At 38.2% G+C, this 27624-nt stretch overlaps 1 protein-coding gene across 1 annotated transcript; it reads left to right on the plus strand.

Annotated features, from left to right (window-relative positions):
• The first annotated feature begins 1399 nt into the window (after positions 1-1399).
• CHFR (checkpoint with forkhead and ring finger domains) lies at positions 1400-27165 on the plus strand. The gene is made up of 18 exons (XM_075769306.1): positions 1400-1520; positions 2041-2185; positions 4276-4375; positions 11490-11599; positions 14010-14069; positions 14223-14435; positions 15412-15627; positions 16220-16376; positions 16632-16786; positions 17372-17534; positions 18424-18566; positions 18972-19091; positions 19397-19480; positions 20197-20267; positions 21231-21318; positions 21497-21604; positions 22641-22713; positions 25051-27165. The coding sequence occupies exons 2-18, from the start codon at positions 2053-2055 to the stop codon at positions 25091-25093; spliced, it is 2037 nt and encodes a 678-aa protein (XP_075625421.1). The 5' UTR covers positions 1400-1520; positions 2041-2052; the 3' UTR covers positions 25094-27165.
• Positions 27166-27624: the final 459 nt, after the last annotated feature.

The following is a 27624-nucleotide window of genomic DNA, read 5'->3' on the forward strand; positions in this document are numbered from 1 at the left end:
TTGTGCACAAGGACTACAATTTGTTTGCCTAAGAAGCCACTTCTTTACATGGGGAGCTAATTGGCCTAAAAAGATTATGGTATAAGTGGTAAAAATGTCCCAGGAAAAAAACCCAAAACCAATACAGAGAAACAAGCAGATCAACAAGTGGGTAGTAATGATAATGTTTTACACAAGGGCAAAAGGACTACCGAATTTCACGTGCTGACTTTCTCAATAGCTTTTGGGGGGGCCGGTTATGTTAGTTGATTTGGGTTAGGTTGTGGAATCCTCCAACGGCCAGATCAAGGAAAGAAAGACTGATGCATAAGAAGTCTTTCAGCAGACACTGAGGAAGAAGCTCCAGCTATTTGAACATGTCTGGCAGAGGAAAGGCAGCAGCTGGGCCCAGCAGAGCGTGAGGGGTGACTGCCTGAGGTAACCTGGCAGAAAGGCCGGTGGGTGAAGGCAGCATGGGGCATCTGGTGGGGAGACGCTTCAGACCGGCCTAAGGCGGGAGCAGGATATAAGTGTGCGAGGGGGTGATTTGTTTTCTATCACTTTAGCTGTCTGAGGGGGCTCCCAGTGGGATGGAGAAGATGGGAAGATGAAGCAAGGATCTGGGGAAATGAGGACGAGCGCAGTGGCCTCGCAAAAGCTGGGTTGGTGCAGTGAGGCTGGGAGCCTGGGCCCTCTGGGCCCCACCAGTGCAGGGCCACAGGAGATGGGCTGCTATGGGGGAACTGGTGAGATCTTCCACTTGCTGCTTTGTTTGGGTGGTTTTGTTGTTGGTTTGGGTCTTCTTTTTTTTTTTCCCCTCAGTTAGTTTCCAATTACTGTAGAAAAGGACATTGAAATGAGGTGGTTGGTGGGGCAACAAAGTGATGATTCTTAAGGTGCAGAAAGCTCTGCTGCTTGCTCTTGTGCCTGGTAACTGCAGGTTTTGGTAAGGATAAGACCCTCTGATGAAAACTGGGGCTGCCCCTCTGGGTGTGAACCCCCATCAATGGGCACTGATCCTGCCTCAGCGTGAACGTTCTTTCTAAAGGATGTCCCTGGAACAGCAAGTATGTTTTTTACTTAGCCGCTGCTGGCAAACTAATAACTCTTCAACTCCGAAGAGTTAAACTACAATTATTTTTCACTGTATGTGACCCATTAAACGAGCTCAGCCGGCTGCCGGCATACGCAACTCCCAGTGAGGCGCTCGATCGGCCCGCAACAAATATGGCGGCGGCTGCCTTGTCCCGCTTGCGAGCCGGCCCACACCCAAGATGTCCGCCGAGGCGTCTCCGGTCCCCAAGCCTCGCTATCGCCGTTCTTTTCCCTACGTACGGCGGCGCGCCGCGGCTTCGCCGGAAAACGCGACGCTCTAGCTCGCGTAGCTCGGTGGTGGGCGCCGGAAGGTCCGCCTCTCCCCCGGTGCGTTCTCTATGGCCGCCGTGCGCCGCCTCCAATGGCAGGCCTGGCCCTGCCCAGCCCTGATCAGCTGATGGTGGCAATGTCTGTTGACAGGAGCCGCCTCGGCCGCGGGACTGGGTGTAAGGGCCGGCGCCGAGAGGAGGGGGCGCTGGGCCGGAGGGGGCGGGCGGAGGCGGCCGGGGGGAGTGGGGGGCGCGGCGCCCCCTTCCATTCCCGCCCCTCTCCGCCGGGGGAGCGGGGCCCGCTGGGGGCGGAGGGCGGAAAGTTGGGGAGAAGTGAGCGGAGGGAGGCAGGCCGGCCGCCCCAGCCGGCTCCCCCTCAGGCGGGGAGCGGCCCTGTGGGGTGGAGGCGAAGGGAAGGGGGTGGGCTGGCTGCGGGGGGCCGAGTGGCCTAGGGGGAGGGCTTTCCAATTCCACACAAAAGGAAGCGGGCAGGGCAGGGGCTGGGGGAGCCCCTGGGGGTGTGAGGGGCTGCGGGGCGGTGGCGCGCAGGGCCCGGCCCCTGGACGGGGAGGGGGCTGCCGGCGCGGCTGCAGGTCCCGAGCGAGCCCTCTCCCCCCCCGGAGCGAGCCTTCTTCCCCCCCCGCCCCCGGCTGCTGTCTGATGGTGGGGTTTCGGTTTGCTTTGTTTGTTTTGTCAGATGTGAATCCAAATGGAGCACTCGGAAGGAGGCGAGCAGAGCCAGCAGCAGCAGCCCTGGGGGAAGCTGATCCGGCTGGGTGTTGATGAGGCAGAGCCGCACGTCTTGCTGCTGAAAAGAGAATGGACAATTGGTCGGAAGAAAGGTGGGACAGGAACACGCTGCGCTGGCGTAGGGCGGTGTTCGGGGGACAGCAGCGATCCCCCCTACTGGCCTTTCAATCGTTAGAAGGTGGACTGAAACTAGTTGGGTGTCGTGCTTTCAACCGTTGGAGGCGCTTGCCAGGCGGTGTCTTATTCCTTACCTCTTGGCTCTGTGTGAAGAGGAAGTTTTACACTGACCTTTTCTTTTTTACCAGCTTGTGACGTGTACACGTTTAAAAGTGAATGTGCCTTTTAGGTTGTTTGTGACAGTTTGTACAAATAAGAAAAAACGATTGTTGATTCAGAAGAGCTTCTGTGTATCAGTCCTGTTTACGTTCTTATTTTGTTCTTGTGGTTAAAATAAGTTGCAACTGCAATGCAAAATGCTTGTGCTTCTCAGAAAAGAAAACGCCCACATAAAAACCCTTAATTCTTCTGGCCGTATAAAGATTGCTAACAAATACTGAAAGTTTCTCTGAGACTGGATTTGAAAGCTTTATTCCCAGAGTCTAGGGCTATTATTACTTACCTTTATTTTAAAGGATCTCATGCTTAGTCTATTTAAAACAATCATCGCAGTGTTTTAATTTTTTTTACTCTGCCCTGACAGCACTAATTTTCAGTTTCCCGTTCATCAGGTCAAGCTATTTGACCAGTCACATTCTGTAAATAGTCTTGAACAAACACCAGACGCTATAGTGGTATGAGAAATTCAGATAATGTATTGTAGGAAAAATGTTTTGCCTATTCACATTTGGTAATATACATTTAGATTGCTTACTGTTATCTAAGCTGTGGGTAAATTCTTCAAATTGAGATATAGTTGAGGGTTATCTTGCAGAAAAAAGGTGATTTTTTGGTGTGTGTGTCGTCTTCTGCTTCCATAAATGTTTGCTAATGGATTAATAAAATGAGCGGTTACAAGAATGCCAAGCTTTGGGTCATAAGTATTACTTAGAAAATCTTCAGGAGCATTAGAAATCCTTGTTTAGAGCATTTTGTCCTTCCTGCTCCCATGTGAAAGTCCAACTCCATAGAATAGAATAAAAACGTTGTCATGCTCCTGAATAAAATTTAGTCTACTCACTTTCAGTGGGCTTCCTGGCATCAGAAGTTGTGTGGCAACAGAACACTGTAGTTGTTCATTGTTTCTTGAATATTAGGAGTAGACTAGAGATAAACTGTCACAGGCACATGTGGTGGCTACTACTTTCCTTCTGGATACGTTGTTTTTGCAGGTTGAGATACAGTACACCCACAGTGTGAATAGGTGGAAGTGAATCATGTTTGTTAATTGTAACTTTTGTGTAAGCAAGCACTTTGAGTCATTTGGGAGAGAGATTAGTGTCTTACACAGGGAACCTTGAGCATTGCCTTGAATATTCAGTGTTAAAGTGAAGTAAAAATACTAGATCTGCTCAGAGCCCTGGAGTCATGGGAAGGAAGGTTTTGATCACATCAACATTGTCATTAGACTTCTCCTACATATCCCTAAATCTTAGTCCTGTATTTTTGATCTCCCTTCAGCTTTATTAACGTAATAGCGCTGTCAACAGAGATGAGGAAAATTTTCCTATGTAAAAACAAAAGAAAAGGACTTTAATAGAACAGTGATGCTCAGCTGTTTTTATCAGCTACTTCCCCCCCAATATACTAGAATGAAGCAGAAGTTAAATCCAATGAAATAGTGTTACAATAATGTGGAAAAAGAGCTGGGTGCTCTGTGATGTATGCCTCTAGAATTTAGATTAAACACTTCAAATATGTGTGAATTTATCTCTGTACCACTCTAGATCAGAGTAATTGTGATTTGATTTCCATCTGTAAGGGCTAGGATTGGGGGTGGGGGGGAGGAAACTAAAACATCTTGAAATGGTTGAAATAAGCTTATGTCAGCACATGGGGCTATCTCACCACTTGTATTTATGTATCCCATACTAGACTGTCTTGCTGCCTGTATGCCAGTAGAAATTTTGAACTATTGCAGATGTACATGAGTCAGTTTGTTGTGCATTTATAGCCATGTAGAATGCTGATCTGTCTGTGTAATGTGTATTTTTAAGCACACTGGAAAATCTGCTTTCTTTTTAAGGTTGTGACTTATCTTTCCCTGGCAACAAGTTGGTGTCTGGAGATCACTGTAAAATCATAGTGGATGAAGAATCTGGTCAAGTGTCATTGGAAGATACAAGGTTGGTTCTTCTGTGAACTTCTACTTTTACAATCTTTTTAGTCTGTGAAGTAAAATCTTGTGTATTGCTCGAGGCATCAATAGTAAATCCTTCTCTTCCTTCTGCTTTTACATCTAGATTTGGGGGTTTTTGGCTCTTTCTGAATATTTTCCTTTTTCTACAAAGGAATTCATAGTCTACTGGATGAAAAATACTGTTAATGTAATAGTTCTGTAGCATATTTCTTTAGACTTGTGAAAAAAGTGACACCAGCATTCTTAAAAGATCTAAGCATGAGTGTGCCTCATTTCAGACACTTGTGTAGGGAAGAAAATACCTGCATTGGTGATCTCAAAGCATAACATAGATGTGGAGTAAAAATCTGTACTTATACATCTTTATGGTATTCAAAATACCTGTACTCTGTATAGCATAAGTACTGTAGTAGTGTGGCAATTGAGGTGGACATGTCAGGTGGAGATTAGAGCCTATTCAATCTAATTTAATAATAAAAGATGTTTGCTAGATGACTTCTACTGATATTTCAGTTTTGTTTATTTAACCAGAATGATTATTTTCTTTTCTGGGTGCTTCTGTGTTACGTTAGGGCTGTGAGAACTGAAGCCCTTAATGTAGGACAGTATAAGCACATACTTCACTGGAACCACTGTTAAAAAGCTAAGCTAATTTATTAGAACTACTTTTAGTATATAAAGTTAAGTATATACTTCTTCACATACTGAAGGCCAGTGAACTTGCTATACTGGTGAGGCTACTTCCTGTTGGGTTCTAAGGCTACTGTGGGAGTACAAATAGCACTGCAGGGGTTGTGGGTGGTTTCCAATGGATTGTAGTTTGCTTTCTAGTTTCCTGTATAAAATTTGAGATAAGAAATACCCTTCCATACAAATTCCTAAGAGGAGATTGTAACTCTTCAGATTTTCATCTGCTTCATTTTTGACAGGATTTTTTGTCTAAGATTGCCAAAAGCTTCTGGTTTATTACGTTTCAAGAACTCTGTGACATTTTAAAATGCTTCTGTAAACCACATTCTTTTTCTGCCAGGTTACTGCAGTCAATAAAGAAACAAATAATACTTTTCTGCCAACTCCTTCCATTTCGTATCTGGAAGGCATTTTACCCAAAGACGAAGATGATACTTCAAAATATATTGGTGTACATACATAAAGAAGCAGTTTCATGTTTGAGGTTTTGAAGGGTATCATGCTGAATCCCTGTTCCAAACATACCAGAATGCAATTAAATATATTGTTCTGATAGCTCAGGGTTAGTATCAAATACCTGCTGAGCTTTGGTCATAAGTCCATCCAAGATTATTCTGAAAAACCTTTGTACTGTCTAATTGAATGGCATGCACATTTTTTGGGGCACACTGGCAGAATGTATGAGGTTCAGTTGACATTTTTCTTTCAGCAGAATTTTTGCACTTCTGCTTATTTTCTATCTCTTAATCAATTAGTAGCTATGTTGATATTAAAGGGAGTCTTTTTCAGGGTGAGGAACTCACTTCCAGATATTTATATGGGCTATGCGTTTCTTTTTATTTCCTCAAGTAAAACAGCACAGAATTGTTCAGGTTGGAAGAGACCTCAGGAGGTCACTTAGTTCAAACTCTGTCACAGACGAGCCACCGCTAGATTTGGACTAGGTTGTTTAGGCTTTTTCTGGTCAGGTTGTGAAAACCTCCAAGGACAGAGATTCTATAGCCTCTCGGGGCCCTTATTCCAGACCTTAATTATCCTCATAGTGATTTTTTTTTTCCCCTCTCTCTCTGAATCTTCCTTCTTTCAATTTATGACCTGTGTCACCTTAGTAAAGAACCTGTCTCTGTCTTCTGGTAACTTCCTCATAGATACTGGAAGGCTGCTATTAGGTCCCCTGCTCACCAAGCTGCTTTCTCCCAGGCAAAGCAAGCCCAGTTCCCCTAGCCCCTTAGCTCATAGGTCTTATGCTCCAGCCCTCTAGCAATGTCGGTGGCTATCTGCTGGACTTGCTCGAGTTTATCAAGACCTTCCTTGTACTAGGTGACCCAAAACTAAATGTAATATTTTAGATGTGGACTAATGAGTTCCAAGTAAAGGGGAATAATAATCACTTGAGTTTCTGACTACACCCCTGTTAATACTGCCAAGTGTGCTGTAGGCCTTCATCACTGCCAGGGCTCACTGCTGACTTAAGCCTAGGCATAAGTCCAAGGTGTATGATCTTACACTTAGTCATAAGATCCACCGAGAGCCCTCGTTGGTTGGTCTCTAGCCTGTACTGTTGTAGGTGGCTCTTCCATCCCAGGTGCAGGACTTAGGGTTTGTCCTTGTTCAATGTTAGGATGTTCCTGTCAGCCCATGCCTGTAGCTTGCCTAAGTGCTTCAGAATGGCAGCCCAGCTCTGCCCCTGCTTTGGTGGCATTTGCAAGGTTGATGAGGGTATATTTCCTCTCCACTTCTAGGTTGTAGCTAGAGAAAATAACTAGGAAAGGTCACTGGATAGATCCTTGGAGGGCTTATGCTCCCAGAAGCTGTGGGATGGAAGGCTAAATTTTAGGGAAAAATACCAGGCCTACCTAGGGTGTCTAGAAAATGGCTTGTAATTGTTATTCTCCAATGTTATCCTAAATTTCAAGATGTTTCAAACAACAAATCAGGCCATGTTTGCCTATCATGGCAGTCTCAGAGCACAGCTGTAAATCAAAGCTTGAGAAACTGTCTCTAGTTTCAGTTGCATGTAGTTGGTAGAATTGGTTTAGACCAATGTAATGATAATATAAGCTAAAGAAATTGTAAATGGTGCAGAAACATTCCTGCCTTTTCTTTTTTTTTTTTTTCCCCTGCACAACCCCACACCCTGAGGCAGAAGGTGCAGCAAGCAGAAAACTAGCAAAGCCAAATTAAAGTTAATTTTCTGTATGATATATTCATGGAAAGGTGGGGCTTGTTACAATGGTAGTGTAATAGTACTCAATAGGTGCAGCCTTTCTATCAAATAGCTGCTTATGCATGTTACACTAATACGTATCTAACAAAAAAGAATAAGATCCTTTATGTGTTCTGCTTGCCTGTGAGTTGATACGAAGTGTGGCTACCATTTGCTGAATCAAGAGACTAAACAGGTTGATATGACTACTTGCGGAAGACAGTCTGTTCTTCTGGGTCTTCCAATGTTTGTGCCAAATACCAGATGAGCCCCAAAAAATCAAGCAGACTGAAAGAAGATTTTTGAATGTTTGAGTTGGCAGTACAGATGCCCAGCGTCCCAGAAAAATACTGCCATGTCAGCTTTTTCTTCTCTGAAGTGGAAAATAGTTTGGAAACATTGGTGTGGTCAAGCTCAGATTTTTTTAGTGAAGAGGAATGCATTGAAGGAGGCAGCTAGTGTGGGACAGTTGAACTGAGTGAACTTTTTTTCTGTATTGTAGCTAAATCAAAGAATATCATCAAATATATGTAGACAGCCAACATAGGTTTTTATATCCTTGGTAGTTCTTGGATCTACTTTGGAAAGAAATACCATAAATTTGCAGGTGAAAGAAAATGTGTAGAAAACTCAAAATTATAGAGTAAATAGAAGTTTGGAAGTTACAAAAGCCAAGAGTTAGCAAATAGTACAATAAAATATTCACAGACTTGCCCTTTTTCAGTGTATGTTTCTGCTTTATTTTCCAAACTATGCACTAGTTGCTTTATACTGCTTGCAAGAAAACAAATTATACAAGCTGACCTAACACAGTGGAAGCAGTAAAAGTAAAAGCAATTTTAAGATTCTCCATTTCGAAAAAGAAATTTTAAAGGCAACTAAGGTAATTTTTTTTTAAAGATCTTCTTTTCTTCTAGGTTTTTTTTTTTTTAAAGAATTCTAAGTAGTAAGTGATATTTCAGAACAGGAAACTATTTACACAAGGCAATGCGACAGGCAAGCAGATACTCCCTTCCTGTGGGTAAATCGGAGGTTGATCTTCAGCTGGCACTGGTGTCCTTTCTGCTGCTAAATTCTCCTCACCCTACCAGTCAAAATTATTTCTGTGAACATTAAAAGAATGGATACTGACATAGTATAGAAGGAATCCTATAATTTAGTAGAATTCAAAACTCATTTCAGTTTACAGCATGTTCAGGATAATATGCATTTAAATAGCAGATAACTATTAAAACTATTAACCCAGAAGCTTTACCATAAATTACACTATTTTCCTGGATGGACACTAGTAATTACTAAAAAGTAACAGACTGGCAATTTTCTTGGAAGGATACCAAAGTATCTTACAATACATAGGTCATTCACCTACTTCAAAAATAAGCCTGTTCTGAGTGAAATGTAGCTGTTCACATCAATTCTGCATAGCAGTTGGGACTGGGAAATAAAGATAGTGTATTGTTCATTAATCAAACGTAGACTCATCAACCACATTGGAATTGAGTCAAGGCCTGATTTTTTTTTTTCCTGCCACTCTTCAGACAAGTGGCATTGGGACCTTTTGTGACATCATTTCACAATGCAGACAATTTATATCTGATAGTACTGGTTTTCTTCTCCACTTCAGAAATCATACAGCCAGTTGGTATTGATATGATATTAAGTCCTAATGAATGGCCTTCATATTTGAGATTCTCATTGTACTTTCTACTTATTTCATGGGGACCTTACTTTAATTGGAAACAAACATCAGAGGAATGCACAAATGTCATAATTTATCATTTGTGTCTGGTTAAAAAATACCCACAACATTAATCCAATATGTCGCCATATCTGTTAAACGCCTCATGCTAAAGCCTGAAACTGGAAATGAAAAACTAACAAAATTATCTGGGGTAGTTGGATTTTTTCCTTTGATTATTGGCTGAGATATAAATACAACTACTTCAGTTTGCTAATGTATTTAAGAAAAGCTTATGGTTTTCTGTGTTAAGTGGTATCAGTTTATTCCTACTTCATTTGGGTCCATGGGTGCCAAATAATTAATTAGTCAGCTCTCATTGAAGTCAATATAATGGTGCAAAACTGAAAAGATGTGGCTATTTGTAGTCAATTTGACAATTAAGGTCTTGAGTAGCTACTTCTGCAGCTTGCCTTGTGAGACAAACCATGAGTAGTTACTAGATGTGTGGTGATTCCCCCCCCCCCCCCCCCCCCCCCCCCTCCCCAAGAATACCTCACTTGAATTACTGTCCCTGATAACCATCTTGGAACTTGGCAGTCATGACAGAGCAACTTCATAAAATACATTGTTGTGACATTTTTTCCCTGTGTTTAGTGAAATATTGGGACTAGGAATTGCCTGTAGAAGCTAAACCTCAGTAAAAGACAATTCTTGTTACTTGAGTTTAGCTGGTTTATTGCAAAAGAAGGTCTAGAACACAGCAGATGGGCGATGCATGCTTTCTTTTGCCTTTTGGAAAAGAAAAGAGGTCAAATTTGATGTTTCCTAGTTTTGTTTAAGAACCTCTGACAGGTTTCGAGTATTCTTGTATGCTTTACTGTTTCTTTGATAATTGAAGGAGGTGCAATTTTTGTTTCAACATAATTTTTTTAATATATTATCACTAGCATCAATGTTAATATAGTTTCTAACAGACGACTAAAATTCTTTTTTCCTCTTAATTGCTAAACTTTGGCATTCTTTTAGTGATGTCTCTGTTCTGCTGGTTCTTTGGTGCTTTTGTCTTTCAGGCTGGTCAACATTTGTATGCCTGAGGTAAAAAGGCAAGCTTAAAATAGTTTTCTTGCTTCTAGAAGAAGCTTGAAGATTCTTTAATAGAGCAAATATCAACGTGACCCAAAGATTTTTGTTTGTTGATGTTTAAAGTAGCATTTTCATTTTTTTGTATCTTGTTATTTATGTTGGATTAGTTGAGTCAACCATGTAGATGGCGAAAGCAGTTGCAGAGGTAAGAGCAAGAACTGATACCTTGATCAAGACTTGCTGTAGTGAATCAAAAGGGCTTGCTTTTCCTTTTGACTTTTTAATGTAATACTTTTGACTTTGTGTCTGAAAAGGTCAACAGGGCGAAGTTCTAGTTTTGTTTCTCTGTTCATGTTAAGAAATGACAAGAGTTTTTTCCAGGTTGCTTTTTAAAAGAAAAATAATGAGAAAGGAAGGTGTTTATTTCTAAATAGCCATCCCTCCCTTCTAGTGAGAAGCTTGCCTGCTTGAGGAAGACCGTGTTGTGTCCTGGGCACTAGTGGTGGCCTCCAGGAGGTGGCAGCAGAGGTTTGCTGTCATTTCATGCAACAGCTTGCTCTGCTGCGGGGGGAAAAAGAGATTTTCTGTTCATTTATATTTGGTACTAATTGCTGAGATTTTGAATGGCAGAAGTCTGAAATTCTAGAACGCTGCAGCCCTGAGAGAAGCTTATTGCAACTGAGCTGGAATTATTCAGTACTTGAATATCTTGACATGGTTATAAACCACTAATAGCTTGTGTATAAAGCATCACCCATAGTGAAGGAGATACCTCCATTAATCAGCAATGCTCTGCATTTTCCTCCTCTCCAATTTAATTTCTTCCGTGCATGTTGGAGTTTTTATCAATATCAAAATAATTAATTCCAACTCCTCTTTTAATTATGTATAACTGCTTTTCCACTTTAATAACTTCTTGCTTTTGAGTTGCAAGCAGTCTAAGTAACCTTGGAATTTTTTGTTTGTTACTGTTTGAAGCAAGATAGGAGAAAAATTAATGCTGCATGGTATCCCTGACTACAGGAAAAGTTCCTTTGTCGCAGAATGTCTTAGGAGATTCCCAGAACTTTTTGAATAGAACTCCTATTGTCCTTTCCTGTTTTATACTTAAAGGGTGGAGATTATTGTACAAAACCAGTCATCTAATTATTTTGAGACACTGGCCAAATGTCAGGAATCTTTTGTCTGTGTATCTGTTTGTCAGCTACCGTTTCTTTACCAGTATGAAAGCAAATGAGCTTTCAAGCCCTAGTAGCTCTGCACTTCTGTCTTTGGAAGAAAGTTTTTCTTAGTTTCTGGACTACTTTTTTTAATCCTGGCTTACATTTTTTTTGAGACCTGATAGTTTTTATTCATTAAAAGTATCTTGTGGTTTACCTTTCCTCTCCTATGTAATTACGAAAAAATTTATGCTAGATGATCTTTTCTTTCTCTTTACAGTACTAATGGAACAGTAATTAATAAACTGAAAGTAGTTAAGAAGCAGACATACCCTTTACAGACTGGGGATGTGATCTATGTTGTTTACAGAAAAAACGAGCCAGAGAACAGTAAGTAAATTATATTTTTAAAATGTCATGCTTAGTCATTTTTTTTTAATCATGAGAGAGAAGAAATATCAATACAATTGGAACAGAATTACTCAATTTTAAGACAAATAATTTGTTAATGTTTAAAAACAAGTCTCTATAGAAGAGGTCATGGATGTGCTAATTTTTACAGGGACAAGTCTGAGCAACTGTCTGAAATTGAAAGTAGTCTTGAAATTGAAAGCCTAGAAGTAGTTTTGGAAGAACTAATACGTGGAATGGTGTATAATGAGGTCCTGATCACATGTCCAATGCTTCTTTTAGAAGTCAAATTGCTGTGGTAATTAGTGATACTTTATATATCACGTTGAAGCAATTTTTGGCACCAGAAGGAGAGGCTGCAAAAGCGTGTTGGTTTGTGTTGTGGTTTTTTTTTTTTGTTTTAAAGAAGAAAGAGGCAAAAAGGGGGCGGGGGGGGGAAGTAGGGAAAGCACTATAGCGAAAGTAGAATTAGTAAACCTGGAAAAACATTTGTGTGATCTTAAAGAAGAATCATGCCTCACATGCCTATAATTCTTTTCAGGATTTTTCTTTTCAGGATGATGCAATTGAAATAGCATAATTAGGTTTTAAAAATAAATAAATAATGGCAGTCCTTCCTCAAAGGTTTTTAAATAAGCCAAGCTATTGTTGGGCAGGAAGTACTGTTCTTTCATGTGTTAGGTGGATAGAAGTCAGGGACCAAGTTTTAGGTGTAAATCTCAGTTTTTGCAATGGAACAAAATTAATAAAATATTTCATGAACGATCTGTGTTGGCATCTGTCTTAAAGATGTTCATAAATTATTTGGGAAATAATAACTATTGAGGCAGCAGAATTTTCATTTCATACCTTTTCATTCATTCAGTTATACAGCAACATTAAATCCAACACTGACTGAAAAAAATTACAGAAAGAATTTAGTTGCTCATTATTATGAAATAACAGATGGGGTTCAACTTTGATAAATGGAGGGCAAAGAGAGAATGGGCAAGCTCTTTTTTTAACATATGTAAAAAAGTGCCCCAGCCGACTGCTCTGTCCATTTGCATGCAATTCTTCTTTTAAGTGTGAAGTATGTAAAATTTAAATTTTAGTAGAGAGCACTCACTTTCTGAAAAGATGAAAGAGGCATTTTAAATGTTAATTCTCGTTACTATATTTGATAGCTCTGAAGTGGGACTTTAAGGCGAACAGACGAATTTTGTTTGTATGGTCATAAGCTCCCCTATTATTGTGAAGGTAATTGGATGTACTCGCAGATGGAAGGGTGTAGTATTAGATACATTTACAGCATGATATTTGATGTAAAACACAAGACTGTATTTACAATTTTCATACAGTAATAGACATATGAACTGTTAATCTAAAAAATCCTAGATACATGCATACTACTGAAATACTTCCTTTATGAAGTTGCTGTTAATTTATGTACAGACGTGTCAGACAGATTTATGCTATTTGATATAAATGTTACAAGAAGCAGTGATATACTATATTTGTCTGTCTGTATGGCTTGTTTATCTCACAAATCCTTTCTAAAATGTCACTATTGCAGTTGATGCTACTTGGAAGAACTCACCTATGTGAATTTTCCGGGCACTTTGTAATGAACTCAGTCACTGATTTCTGTTTGAATTAACAAGTATTTGGATTACCAAGCCTCCAGTTTTGCTTTTTCAGCTTCTCCATGTTCAGAGATAGAGAGAGAATTTAGATTTACCATGCCTATTTGGTCATTCTGCATAGTTCTGAAGGAGTAACTTTTGATCAGAAAATGGGTTGCTATAAACTAAGAGAGTCTTATTTGCTTCTAGGTGGCTGGAGATGAAAACAATTAGCAAGTTAGGGGAATCTTCGGAACTGTATTAGGTTGAAGTAAGATGGAGAAGAAAGGGCTGTTATCCATTGGTTTTATTAATAGATACTAAATTAGTTTCTGGATGAAACTTATGGCATGTCTTAATCTGTATTTTTTGAGACTTCATGTATCTCACAAAGCAATGGAGTAAAACTGAAGAAGTTGAGAAGCAAGCTCAGAAATAATAAGCTTCTTTAAAGAACTTTCATTCAAGCATCAGTAAAAATACAGTTTGTTCTGACACAGAGCAGATTTTAGGTTTAAAAAATGATTAAGCCTCTGGTTCCATGGCTGGCACAAGTTAAACATCACACGAAAGCTGCTCTGACTGGTTTCCTGAGAAGAAAAGATCTTGCTGTGCTGTTTCTAATTGCTTTCTAAGTAGGAGTATTAACATTGCACTATGGAGTTGACCCCTAATTTGCCTCTTCAGACACTTTGGGGAAGCAGCCACCTGTGAATTTTTTGTTTATGTGAGATTAAGGTTAGTTCATTTTTGTTTAAATATTCAGATTTTTTTTTCTCTTTCAGATGTTGCTTATCTTTATGAGTCCTTAAACACAAAACATGATGCAACTCAAGAACCAGTAGGTAAGGAAGTAATTCAAGATCCATGAAAAGGAGCTAAGCTCCAATAACTAATGCAACCCTCTTGAGAGAGTTTGATTTCTTGGAATTTTGAAGCCCCAATGTGGTGACTGTCACACAGATCTTTTTCTTTCCTTCCCCCCCTTCCATATGTAGAAGTTAATGTAGAAAACCAATGCCATGTGACCAAAGATACCTCAAGTACAGGAAGAAGTAATGATGAGACCCAAATTACCTCATCACCGTCAGCTACTCAGTCTTGCTATGAGGAACCACAGCCATCTACTTCTACATCTAACCTCTTTAATGCTTCTTCTACCTCTCTTATTGAGTCTGCATCTGTTCAGCAGGATAATCCTTCTACATCTGGTAAGAATTGTGTCAAGTATTTGAAGTTTGACATCCCATCAACTGTTACTCCAGTTCTGAATTTTAACAGATTAATCTCTTACCCCTATCTGGGTCTTTAGCATTTGCTTTGTAAAGTTCTAGTGAAAATACCAGGTCGATATATGCATTTTAACTGTATGAGTAGGAAGGGTAAATCCTGGTGGATGAGTAAGGCCATTGTGCAAATTTCTTATGCTCAGAGGGCCAGAAAATGCACGTAAATCCCAAACCGTTCTATCTTTAGAGTATGGTTTTGTAGTGGAGCGCTGGTGAAAACTTAGCAAATCTTTGTGGTTCATATAACAAAGTAAGTAGATATGAATGCTCATGCAGTCACTCCGAGAAACTACTCTGTCACTGTTACTGCTGCCAGTCACCACTCCCCTTTCCCTTGCTTAGAGCTCTGAGGCCAAAATATACCACATGGATCCCTAGTGTAGTATCTTGCATTATGTTGGCAAGTGTAATACCACAATGCTGTGTAACTCCTAAAATAGAACTGCAGGAAGAATGGCTATCTAGAAAACGGCATTTGTCTACAGTTCATTGGGACTTTTTAAACATGATCTTATGAAAACAAAGCTTTGCCCTTCACTGTGATCCTGACCTGTTATGTGTGATCAATATTGTGTAAATCCTCTGCATGGCATCTTTGCCAGGAAGACCTGGTGTGGATAATAGTCTTATGAATAAATACTCTACAATTTAAAGAGGAATGGGGATTTTGAGTAGGGTTACAGAACTAATAGCTTGTTTTCCCCCCAGGTCTTCCAGTTAGTCGGATTGGCTCAGAATACATTTAGTGTAGTTATGCAGAGATTGCTTTTTTGCTCCACTTTTTCTCATTCAGATGTTTGGGTTGATGTGTGTGCATCATCAGTGTTTGAGTACCTTTGTTTTCACATGTCCTATATCTGTATGCAGCTTTGTTCATGTTTCTGTTTTTATTCTGCAGGATCACAATCCCCAGTTTTCACTCCTGTGCCTGCTTTCCCCATCTTAGAATCTGTGTGTGTAAGAGCACTGCATGATGAACAGGAAAAGCTGGATATGAGTGCTGAAACTTCTGCAATCACTTCAGAAATCATTGACAAAGAAAAAGCAGAATCAAATTCTCAAAGAATGGAGGAGGAGGAAGGTTTGGAACCTGCTAAGAAGAAACTAAAAGGAGGCTAGTATACTACAGTATTGCACAACCTACCCTGCACTCTTTTATTTATTGTTTGTTTATATTTGAAAATTAGTTTTAAAAACTTAATTAGAAACTGAAAGCTATGTCTATTTTTCATAGAAGCCCAGTGAGATTAACAGAAACATAAGGATCTGTGCTTATTTTTCTTTATAAATATGAAATAAATTCAAAATGCACACATATAAATCCTAGAAGGTCTTGAAAGGCTATGTAAGCAGGGCATAGGTAATTTTTTTCCTCCTCACAATGTTATTTTACAGTTTAGTATTCTGTTAAATAAGAAAAGCAAAACTCGCCCCTCATTCCTCCCCTTGCCCCCAAATTGAGTAAGGTCAGCTGTTATCAGTCCTTATTCAATTTGTTTCTTGCTTCTTACTGGCTTGATTTCTGGTTCAGTGAAAATAATATCTTCAGAAGCTGTTATGTGTAAAGGAAGAACCTTTAGTGGGACCATTGCCAGTGAACAGTGAATCAGTGTCTGTCTATCAGGTCTTTTTTTTTTTTTTAACCACTAAAAAAAAATTTTAAAAACTTCAAAAACTACATACTATGGAATCTTCTGTCTTTGTAGATGAAAGTGCTTGTCCAAATCTTCCACCAGCAGCTCCAAGTGAATGTATAATTAAAATTGGCTCTGAAGATGCAAGAACATCAAATGTGAAACCAGATAAGATGGAAGAAACATTAACTTGCATTATCTGCCAAGAACTGCTGCATGACTGTGTAAGGTATGTATGATTGACAAAAAAACTGTAATCATGTGGTAATAATATATGAAGTTCAGTGACAACTGCTTGAGGAAGCCAGGATATTTAGGGTTTTCACAAGCCCTTCTGAGTCCCTTCCTGCCCCCCCCCCCCCCCCAATCTATATAGTCAAATCAATGCTAAACAGGTTTTTGAGTGTTATGAATGTATCTGAAAAATGAAAGATTTGTGGTTTGACTCCATTTCTTTCATTGTTTTCATGTTTGTGTTTTCCAGCTTGCAGCCTTGTATGCATACTTTTTGTGCTGCCTGCTACTCAGGATGGATGGAAAGATCTTCTCTATGTCCAACTTGTCGTTGTCCAGTAGAACGTATTTGTAAAAATCACATATTGAACAACTTGGTTGAAGCTTATCTGATTCAGCATCCAGGCAAGTTGAACAGTGTGTGTAACAGGATCTGGCATACTTCACACATTGCCTGCATAACTGATGTGTGTGCAGACTGTTGTCTATTAAATTTCTATGTATATTTTATTACTCTGCTGTTTTCTCTGACGTGGCTCTAAGAAAACAAGTGCATTTAATATGACATAATAACTTATTGTAATATTTGAAATACTGGGTGACAATTGAAGGTGATTTAATACTATATCCGAGTATGCTAAGAATTCTTGATTTTATTATACAAATTAATAATGAGAAGAATATCAGTTTTATCAAATAGGGGACACTGATCAGGCCACCTAAACTCAGATACTTCTGTAAAACATACTTGAGTATGGATTTAATTAACTGTGATTTTGGCCTCTTGAAAACAAAACTTAAGTTGCCTGATACTACATTTCCATTAACAAGAAAGGAATTTAACTAATATCTTCTAGATCTCTGTTATCCAAAAATAAGTTTTATGGAAACGAAAACACAATAATTGTAACTATGTTAATAAAGTAGGTTGGGGATAAGGGATGCGAGCTATTCTTTTCTCTTGAAATTTGAATTTGGTTCTCATGCCAGATAAATGTCGTAATGAAGATGATGTACGGAGCATGGATGCTAGAAACAAAATTACTCAAGACATGTTGCAACCCAAGGTGCGGAGATCTTTTTCAGACGAGGAAGGAAGTTCTGAAGATTTGTTGGAGTTGTCAGATGTAGATAGTGAATCTTCAGATATCAGGTATGTTTAAGTTGTGCACTGAATTAGATTCACTTATGTTTGAATGCACAAACCCACAAACTGAGCTAGTTTCACAATACTGTTATTTCTGGTAGTGTTTCTATGATCATTGCCAGAATTAATCTTAGTTTTGTTTTCAAGAAAGTTCATTCTTACTAACAATTATCTTGGCAATTCTGCTGGCCATCCTACTGAACCTTGAGCAGTCAATAAAAAAAATTAAAAGTAGAACTTCCTAGGAGTCCAGCAAGATTCAGTTAATGACCAACAGTTCTATCCTGAATTGTGCAAAAGCTTCATGCGAGATATGTGAAATTACCTTTTCCATTTACAAATGGGCTGTTACTTTAGAGAAAACAGGTTTCTGGCTAAGATCTTGTCAGGAGATAAAGCAGTCGATGACCCTATGAGTGCAGCTGCAATGATTGTACTTTCTTATGTGTCTGGAATGTGGCTTTCACCAGGTGTATGGTACTGAAGCAGCTGATGCTTAACCTAGGGATTCCCAGGCACCAAAATACTTTCTTTTTACTTCCAACAAAAAACATTTTTTGCTGTATATCTAGAGGGGATCAGAAGAACTCTTCTGGTAGATAATTATTCCAGCTTTCTTGTTCATCTTGCTTCCAGTCACATTGGGTTTTGTTTTGTTTTGTTTTGTTTTAAACTACTTGGGGAATACTACAAAATGCAGAGTTTTTATCTGTTACAACTACAGCAGTCTTCACAGCTGTGAGGTACTCAGTTATGTAAACTTCCATATGTTACTGGAAGAAGAAATTCCAAATTTAAACTTTGAAAGTATGACCAACCCTGTCTAGCATAGGGATATGAGTTATACTTGCATTTGTTGGGTGTGATTTCCTGTGACCTTATTTTATTCTTTCAGTCAACCATATATAGTATGCAGACAGTGCCCAGGGTACCGAAGACACTCTGTTCCAACTCTGCCTGGCACAGGCCAAGAGACAGAAGCAGGAGGAATGCAGGCACTGGGAGATGCACCATCTACGTCAGCCAACTTCCCTGCAGGTCAGTGTCATGAAGTGTTCTCAGTGGTGTGATTCTAAAATACTACAGCTTATACACCATTATGAACTAAGTAAACTCATGCTTGTAGTACTGCGAGAGTAACACCACCTCACATAAGTATTTTTGCAAATACCATGAGATTTAACCGTGGTTTTTCTGTGGTTGTCCAAAATAGATTGCTGATGGTTGACAGTTCTTAAACTGTTCTACATATTGAAATATTTTACACACGTACATAGTATAGAAGTCTGAATGCCATTTTCCTGCTCTTTTATAGAATCTTTGTAAAAATGATATTGCTTGCTTGTTACTTTCAGATTTTTACGTTGCTAATATTCCTAGTCCTGATTGCAATTGTTTACATTGTTCAGTCTATCCTTTTTTTTCTGTTTTTAACTCATGTAGCTGTCCAAGAATATGTGTGTCCTGCTCAAGGAAGTCATGTAATATGCACCTGCTGCTTTCAACCAATGCCTGACCGAAGAGCAGAACGTGAACAGAATCCTCATGTTGCTCCTCAGCAATGTGTGTATTTTTTTTTTAATCTTGGCTGCAGAACTAAATCTCTCCTTATTTTTAATTAAATTAAGTTTACTTTGAAGAGTGTTCTTTATTTGAATATTCTTTATCTGGATTCTTGTAGTGACAGCATGAAAGAATCTTTCTTTATAAAATTTATTATTCCTCTGTAGAATGTATTTTAAATGAGAAAGTTGTACTTTTTTAAACGAAGTATATCAGAGCTCTATTGCTATTGATTTATAAGAACAATAACTCTTGAGTTTTGTTGTGTGCAGGTCCTTACAGGGTTTTTCTTTGTTATTTTGCAGGTACAGTTTGTCTGCAACCCTTCTGTCACTTATATTGGGGCTGCACTCGGATGGCATGTTTTGGCTGTTTGGCACCATTCTGTGGTATTGTGGAATAATCTGTTTCTTATGAGCCTGCTCACTTTGCAATAATATCTGTCTGTCTTGAACTTTAGGTAATTTGAGAAATATAATAGATTAGTTTGTAGCACAGTCATGCAAAAGGAAACAAAGGCTGTGTCCTTACATCATAAACATAAAAAATTCTTGAGTGGTGTGTGTCTTAACTTTGAGAGGATTTAACTTCTCATCTTCATACTATATTGGGCTTGAAAACTACACTTGTTGAGCACAGTGCTTTCCTGTATAAAAATAATTATGGTGTATTTCAGCCTAGTAGGAGAATCATACACTGAACATCTGATGTTAACTGGTTAGAAAAGAACCATACCCTCTTAAACATGCCGACTTCTGAAACTCAAGGTTTTAGACATTTTTAAAAAATAAATTAGAACAGTTGAAATTACTTGGCTGCAGTTTGAAGCTAATGGAATATGCTTTAATAGCACTGTTAATTTGTGCAAATCAGTAGTAGTGTTTGTGGACTAAAGGTGAAATTGTAAAATCTCAATGTCTTGCCTTTGATTTCCACTGGAAGTTATATATCACATGCTTTAGCATACGTTGAATGCAGTCATTTAGTTGGTGCTCACACAAGTCTGTGCACGTTATTTCAGGAAACAGAAGACCTCCACAAAATGTGTGAGGGCCATGGGGTTGGGGGAAGAAATAGTAACTTTACTTCTTTTTCTTCTGATTAGAAATAAACCTTGGTGATAAGTGTTTAGATGGAGTCCTAAATAACAACCACTACGAGTCAGATATCCTAAAGGTATGTTTAAAAATCACTATACATGATGCATAATAATAAATGTACAAAGTTTAAGATGTACTCACTCATGAAATGATAGTGATGTGCTGCCTGACAGTTACAGTTGGCAGCATTGTGTCACTTGCAGCACCTGATTCTAAAAGGCAAATCTAATGAGCCCTGAATGTTCAGCTGGACCAAACTTACAGTCACTGTGTCTAGATTTGGAAGTATTTTGGGGTGATAATTTGACTCTTTCAGTCTCTGTGTGGCATCATATTCTAGAGATGCATTCCATTTTGCATCAGCTCTTCCCGTACCACCCAAATTAACAACAACAAAAAAATCACTTTCATGCAATCCTGATACTTAATTTCTCCAACATGTATGTCTGACAGGTGCCAAGAAGGCCAAAATTCTAGACATAACTTCTGAATTTGAGTGCAAATGACTGATAGACACACTGTAGAATTCCGATCTGTTTGGTGGTTAAATCATAAGAGTTTTACTTCTATGAAGTGTGTGTTAGGGAAGCCAGGCTCTACAATCTAGAGTGTAACATTGAAAATATTAATTAAAGGAAAAATAATTCACTACAAATATACCAGGAAAACAAGGCTTGTTAAACAGTTGTTCCCAGACAAGTTAAATTTCATGCTAGGTTGCATGGAAAATATTTTGCCCATACCATAACAGGGTTATCTAAATTGATAACGAGAGTGTGACTGAAATGAATCTATTTGCATTCTTTTGGCAAAAGTGGGGATCTTCAGGGGAAAAAAAGATACTGAGTGGAAGGTTTTATTGGTGATCTAAAAGTATAATGCTAATTAAGTTAGAGATATTTAATTTTTACTTATCAGCATCAGCCCATTTTGAAAACCTAGGTAGATCTAGATTTGGAAATATTTGAGGATGAATGGCTTGGTCACTCTTTAATGTTGGAGATTTTTATAAACCAAACACTTAAATTGATCTTTTCAGGATTACCTGGCATCCAGGGGTTTGACATGGAAAAATATGTTAAACGAAAGTCTCTTAGCTCTTCAAAGAGGAGTTTTTATGTTGTCAGGTACGTGCTATGTTCGTGTTTGTCCATATGTAGCTCTTTGTATATGTATAACTCAGTAATTTTATCAAGAGGTTTGAAGTTCTGTGTGCGTAACTAGTGCCATCATGGCATTTTTGTTAAATCTGATTTCTCAAGCCTTACACTGTGACATTATGTACAAACTATTTTTTCTCCCCAGACTACAGAATTACTGGGAACACAGTGCTTTGCTACTGTTGTGGCCTTCGCAGCTTTCGAGAACTTGCCTACCAGTACAGGCAGAATATTCCTGTTGCTGAATTGCCAGGTGGGGATAGCTTCGCACAGTAAAGGGGAAAAGTCATTTAAAGAGTTAAAGTCAGTTTTATCCTTCTATCTTTTTTTTTCAATATGCTGATTGCTTTATTGTCAGCTGTTAAGTTTGCACGTAGTTATTGTTAGACTCCCTAATGGAATCTTTTCTTTCAGTATGATTTCTCATCTGTGGAATAAATATATCTGCATAGTGAAAAGGGGAATTCAGTAAAATCCAGAATATAGTCAACAGGAACTAGTTGCTGTAATTTATTTTCCCATTTAAATACATAAAATGATGCACCTCCTGAACAATTTCACATTTTACTAGCTCTCAACTAGGAACAAGAATGTTTTCATAAATTAATTCTAAATCTGTTTGCATTTACAGCTTTAGTATAAAATAGCATGCAAGCAACTGTGCCTCCTTCAATCTTAAATCTGTTGGAAACAGAAGCTCTTCCAATGTTCTACTTTTAAATGTTACTTTTGTCCATCCAGTTCCTGTTGTTAGCAACAACTTCCCTGTCTTTAACTGTTGAGAGCTCTGCTTCTGCTGCTGTGCATAAGGAGAGACAGTCAGTCTACCCTGTTTCTCCTTAGTGTTGCTTTTCATTTAGTGTAATGGCCTGCTGGACAGCTGAGTTATAATGTGTGTAAAAGTGGGGGGAAAACAACTAACTCTACCCAAATTAATAAATTTTTCTTTTGTATGGAAATGTATCTAGACACTAGACAGTGTCTTAAACTGTAAAGTGCATCTCTATTAAACTAAATGGTAAAATTTCAGTTGACAACACTGAGAACCAAATCCTTTCGTCATAAGTCTGAGTGAGCCTAATATTCAGAATGAATTTTTTGTCCTTCACGAAGTGTTTGCTTTGTTTCTAGAAAGGTGAACCAGTATAGTTTACAGTCATTTCTTGCCAATCGTGTCATACAAAGCCTGCTCTGATGAGTAACCACCATTAGCAGTGGCTTAACAATCCACATCACCTTATTTAATGACTTCTGTAATAAATGCAGCATTTCATTTGCTCTTTTCATAGTGACTGTCACATCACGTCCTGATTGCTACTGGGGGCGCAACTGTCGAACTCAGGTGAAAGCACATCATGCCATGTAAGTTACACAATTTAGAAAGTGGGTTTATTTTTTGTTTCTTTTATTAAAAAACAAAACCAAAAACCCAACCTTTGAAGTGCCAGAAATTGCATGAGTAACGCTGTTGCAGCATAAGCAAAATTGGGTGATCTTTGGGATGGGGTGGGGTTGTTGTTTTTGTTTTTAACGCAACTTTGAAATGAGCCCTTCATGCATGTCAGAATGGTGCCACTTGCACTTGTAAGTTGATGTAAGCCATTGCTGACACTTCTTGAGTCTTGTTTTCCACCCACAACTCCCCCTTCATTCCTATACTTCTCCAACTGAAGCAGCTTCTTATTTGCTCACGTCTGGGTGCTTCTTAAAAGCACTGTACATACAATAATTAGTCCTGTGTGATTTCCATTTGAAACTGTAAGAGAGACTCTTGTAGTGAAGTGAAACATACTTTGAAGGGATAAATTGGTGGGAATACTTTGCAGTAAGAGAAGCAAGAGAAGTTTGGGACACGTAAGATTAGGAGTAGTTTCTAGGTCTTACACCTCTGACCCAAGCAATCGGGCATATGGTGAAAATGAAATACTGAGCCTGAAAAGAGATTAGATTAACCCTCTACTTCTGAAGTGCTTTAATACATCTAGGGGGCATTGCCTTCTGGTATCTGGTCATTCATGAGAAGTGTCCATCCAAAATAAATCAAGGTCCTTGATTTAAAAAAAAAAAAAAAAATCAGGGCCACTGATAACCAATGCAATTTCATTCTTACAAAAAGAGGCATATGTGATAAGACAAATATTAAAGACTTGTAAAACAAAACAAAAATTACCTACCTAAGAGCTAACTGGTTCCAGGGAGGGTAGAAAAATCCTTGCTGCTTTATGAATAATTCTCTAAATTCTCAGTGCAATTTCAGATAGAGGAGCTGTTACCCCTTATTGAGAAATTGCTTTAATGAATAGTAGATTCTGAAGTGTCTTTCTAGTGCTGCAATGAACATAGACACTTAGCAGAATTCCTTTAATATTTCAGGTACTATGCGTTGAAAATAACCAGTCTATACAGCTCATGCAAGTAGATCATAAGAAAGACTTGTAAAATATTCATCCCCAGTCTCCTGCAAATTCAGTGGGCTTTACCAAATAACTTTCAAAAATAATTTGAGATTTAAGTTGCAGACATAATTCAAAGCACCACTGCTATCTGTAACTTCACATTACAGGACTGTTTATTTTCCCAGAGGAGATTTTTGGTTTGAAATGATAGAGAGTTAATACAATATCAAAGCACTCACCAGTCATCTTTGTTCATATTGTGGTGGATAATTCCATCTAGAATGGAAATTATTGGGGGGGGGTCCTTTTTTTTTTCTTCTTCTTTTTTTTTCTTTTTTTTTCTTTTTTTTTTTTTTTCTTTCCTCTTTAAAGCATTAGCTGTTCCTAGAACTTTACTGGTACTGGCTGCTGCTTTTAGTTCCTAAAATCCATAAAAGCAAACAATCCTGTCATACTACTTCTACATATGCAGTTATGTTGTTTGGTTGGTGGTTTGTTTTTTTTTAATTGAGCCAAACTGTTTTGCTAAGTAGTTCGGTTATGTAAGCAAGGTTTCTTTCTAATCTTTGATCTAATTCAGCAAGAGGGAGAAAATTCATGGTCTCTTTGCATCATCTCTTCCACGTATATATGTATGTAAACACTCAACACCCAAACTCCTTTTTCAGTTATGTATCAGTGGATGCATAACCCAAGTAAGAGAAAAACAAAGAATGATTAGTGAGATGTTTTTAGAATTGGAAAGAAGTGTCTCGTACAAAATTGTGTTATCTATTTAATTCAGGAAGATGGGCTTGCCATTCCCATAAAACCTAAATAATACAGAATGAGAAAAACTTTTCTTTTCAGAAGATGATTGTAAGCCAGTGAAAGAACTTGTTTATGTTGGAATGTATTATTAGCCTGGTTAATTCTAGTTCCTAGTAACTTGTGTAATGCTGTCTACTAAAAATTACTAATGTCTCACAGGGCAAAATTAATTCGCTGGTTCCTGTTTAAATTGCCTTCTGGGTTTGAAGTATGTAGAAGTATAGAGGAATGGTTTTAATAACAGGTTTTCTGTTGCGTAATAAAACTAACAAGGGTTAGGTAGGAGAGATGTTGAAAATCCTGTTACACATAACATGGTAGTAGAGCATGATCTAAACAGGTTCTGAAAAACAGATTATGTTAGGATGTAAATGTTCTGCTTTAAACTGTTTAACATTTAAAATACCCCACGAAAGATGCTGACATTTTTTTGTTGTCTGACTTCTGAGAACTTTGTTGTATTTTAATACTTTTTGTTTGTTTTTTATTTCAGGAAATTCAATCACATTTGTGAACAAACACGATTCAAAAACTGAATACTTGTAGTCTGTAGAGAGGGGACAAAAACCTGTTACACTGCTTGTACAGTTTAAGGTTTATGGGGATCTTCTCAGTTCCCCCATAGCAGGGAATCAACTTTTGCATCAGGTAATCTGGTGTGAACTTTTTAATTTGTAGAATTTTACAGCTGTACATGAATGAGGTAGATTATTTTTTTTTCCAAGAAAGTCCAGCAAGCATTGCATTCCATCCTCTTGACTACAGTGTCCCTGTATCACTTCAGTGAAGAACACAAACAGAAATCACACACACAAAAACCAGCCATATCTTGGGAAGACCTAAGAATAAGGAGTGTATTTGCACTACTTGTGAAGAAACGAAGAAAAATCCTTAGACTTAAAATAGAAATGTTTTGTAAAAGTATCTGATGGATATTTCAAGAGCCATTAATATTTAAGAAGGAAATTGTCAGTGTATATTTGTAACTGCATTTTGCGGTAGTCTGATATTTTGTCGCTACCCATTGCATTTGGGCTAGAAACCATGTTAATATTAACTTTAAAAAAAAAAGTCCGTCCATTAAACAGCTGTTTCAACTTAAAGCTTCTACCATATGTGCAGTGTTCTAGTGAAAGAAGTAGAATTTCTTTTTTTAGTTTAGTCGTGTTGATGTTTTTATTCACATTAAATTACAAAAATAATTGCACAAATATTTGCAAATCACATTTAAAGTTGGGGTAATACTTGAAGCAGAACAGACTTCTGCTAATATTACTTCTGTAGTGTTTTATATCAGAAGACCAAACAGTGCTTTTGAGCAGCCAGTAGGACACACTGGTTCATATTTTGTATTTCTTTTTTTGTTTGATATCGTATGCTAAATATGTACCTCTGCCATGCAGCTGTTCTCTAGCATGCATACACTGGTGAAAATGTAGAAAAAGCTATAATTTAAAACAGAATATAGCAGCTTTACTGGAAGGAATAATTTTACAGAAAATAGTTTGGACAAATTGTAGCAATATGGAGGTATTTCTGGATAGGGATGATGAGGGGGAGCACTGGTGTCACTGACATAAAAAATACAGATTTTATTTTCATGCCTTCTGCAGAACTCGTTCAGGAAATGTCCCAAGCATCATTTAAAAAAAAACAAACAAGAAGCTCTACCCCCCCAATTGATATGGTCTGATATGTTTCATCATAATCTGTTAGCTAATGTTCACAAACCTCAACTGGGACCAATTTTTTATCATACCTGGAAGAGTGAAACAGAAGGAGAAGAAAGCATACAAAGTTACCTCTGTAGATACCATGTTGTTTTTAAGTATGCCTTATTTTATGATCAGGATTTATACTTCAATGTTATAAAGTGTACACACACTATCTTGTGATATAATGGAGCACAAATGATGCAGCACATCGTGTCTACTGGTGTTAGTGAATTAAACAACTATTTCCAGTAACGCACATCTTAATATGAATGCTAATTAGAATGATGCATTTCTGTTTAGATTTTTATTTTTTAAAATAGCTGTTGCAAGGATGGGTCAGTTGACCATGCCTGTGTGCTATTAAAAATACGCTTTGGTGTGGACTTCTCTTCCTAATCTCTGGGCATTTTCTCCTGTGAGTAGGATTGAAATTGGATCTGGAATAATACTTGAAACTTCTTTTAACAACAACAGTGTGTTTCTGTCTTTTAGTATTATTAACAATGTTCTGTTGCTTCTGTATTTGTATTTTATGTTTAGATTTTTTTTTAATGGTTATTGTATCTTCTCAGGACAACCATTCCCAGCTGGTTTTGATCTCATTTTCATCCCTGGCTGTGCATGTAGCAAATTGAGTGCAGTTGTGGAGATCAAGCCTTTGCACATTATATGCAGAAATGTGCTTTGCATTCTCATTCACCACTTCCCACACCCCAGATGGGCTTTCAGCATAGACTTGTCACTGTGCTAGTGTTCAAGCCTCTTGTGCTGAATTTTTTTTGTTGGTCAAGAATAATGTGTCTACAGTACTATGTACAACCTCGCTTGCACTTACTCAAGTTATGTTTGTATAGGGATGTATTAGTGACTTTAAGAAAAAAAATTGGGGAAAACCAGACCCAAACGACAAAACTCATGTACTTAACATCTAAACTACCTGTGCAGTAGAGGTTCTTCAAATTCCTTTTATAAACCCCTCTTCCTTTTCCCTGTTACAGATAATTAATCTGCCTTTCTATGCATATAGGGTTGCGGTAGTGCAATGGAATGAAGGGATTTTTTTCTGTCGTTTATATTGTACCAGGAAGAGATGAGAAATTAACTTGCAGATGGGGAGGGTGAATAAATCCTGATCTTTATATGCTCTTAAGTAAGTAAGAGTATCTGTCATGGGTATTACATACTCTATACATTAGACCTTTTTAAATGTATGGTTACCAGGTGATAGTTAATGTGATAAATGTATGAACTATGCTTGGTGTAATTGTTTAAATACTGTAAAGGTGCAGCATATTTTTAACCTGTCTAAAGCACACCCCCACCTCCTTTATAAGAGATATTTGGAAGCTGAG

This window comes from Balearica regulorum, chromosome 17 (genome assembly GCF_011004875.1).
Source record: "Balearica regulorum gibbericeps isolate bBalReg1 chromosome 17, bBalReg1.pri, whole genome shotgun sequence".
NCBI classification, from domain to species: domain Eukaryota; kingdom Metazoa; phylum Chordata; class Aves; order Gruiformes; family Gruidae; genus Balearica; species Balearica regulorum.

Bases quoted from the DNA above. Each gene is read 5' to 3' on its own strand.
- CHFR (XM_075769306.1), top strand. From the start codon at position 2,053: ATGGAGCACTCGGAAGGAGGCGAGCAGAGCCAGCAGCAGCAGCCCTGG. The intron at 16,787-17,371 runs GCAAGTTGAACA...TTCTCATGCCAG, and splicing joins TTATCTGATTCAGCATCCAG to ATAAATGTCGTAATGAAGAT. The intron at 17,535-18,423 runs GTATGTTTAAGT...TTATTCTTTCAG, and splicing joins AGTGAATCTTCAGATATCAG to TCAACCATATATAGTATGCA.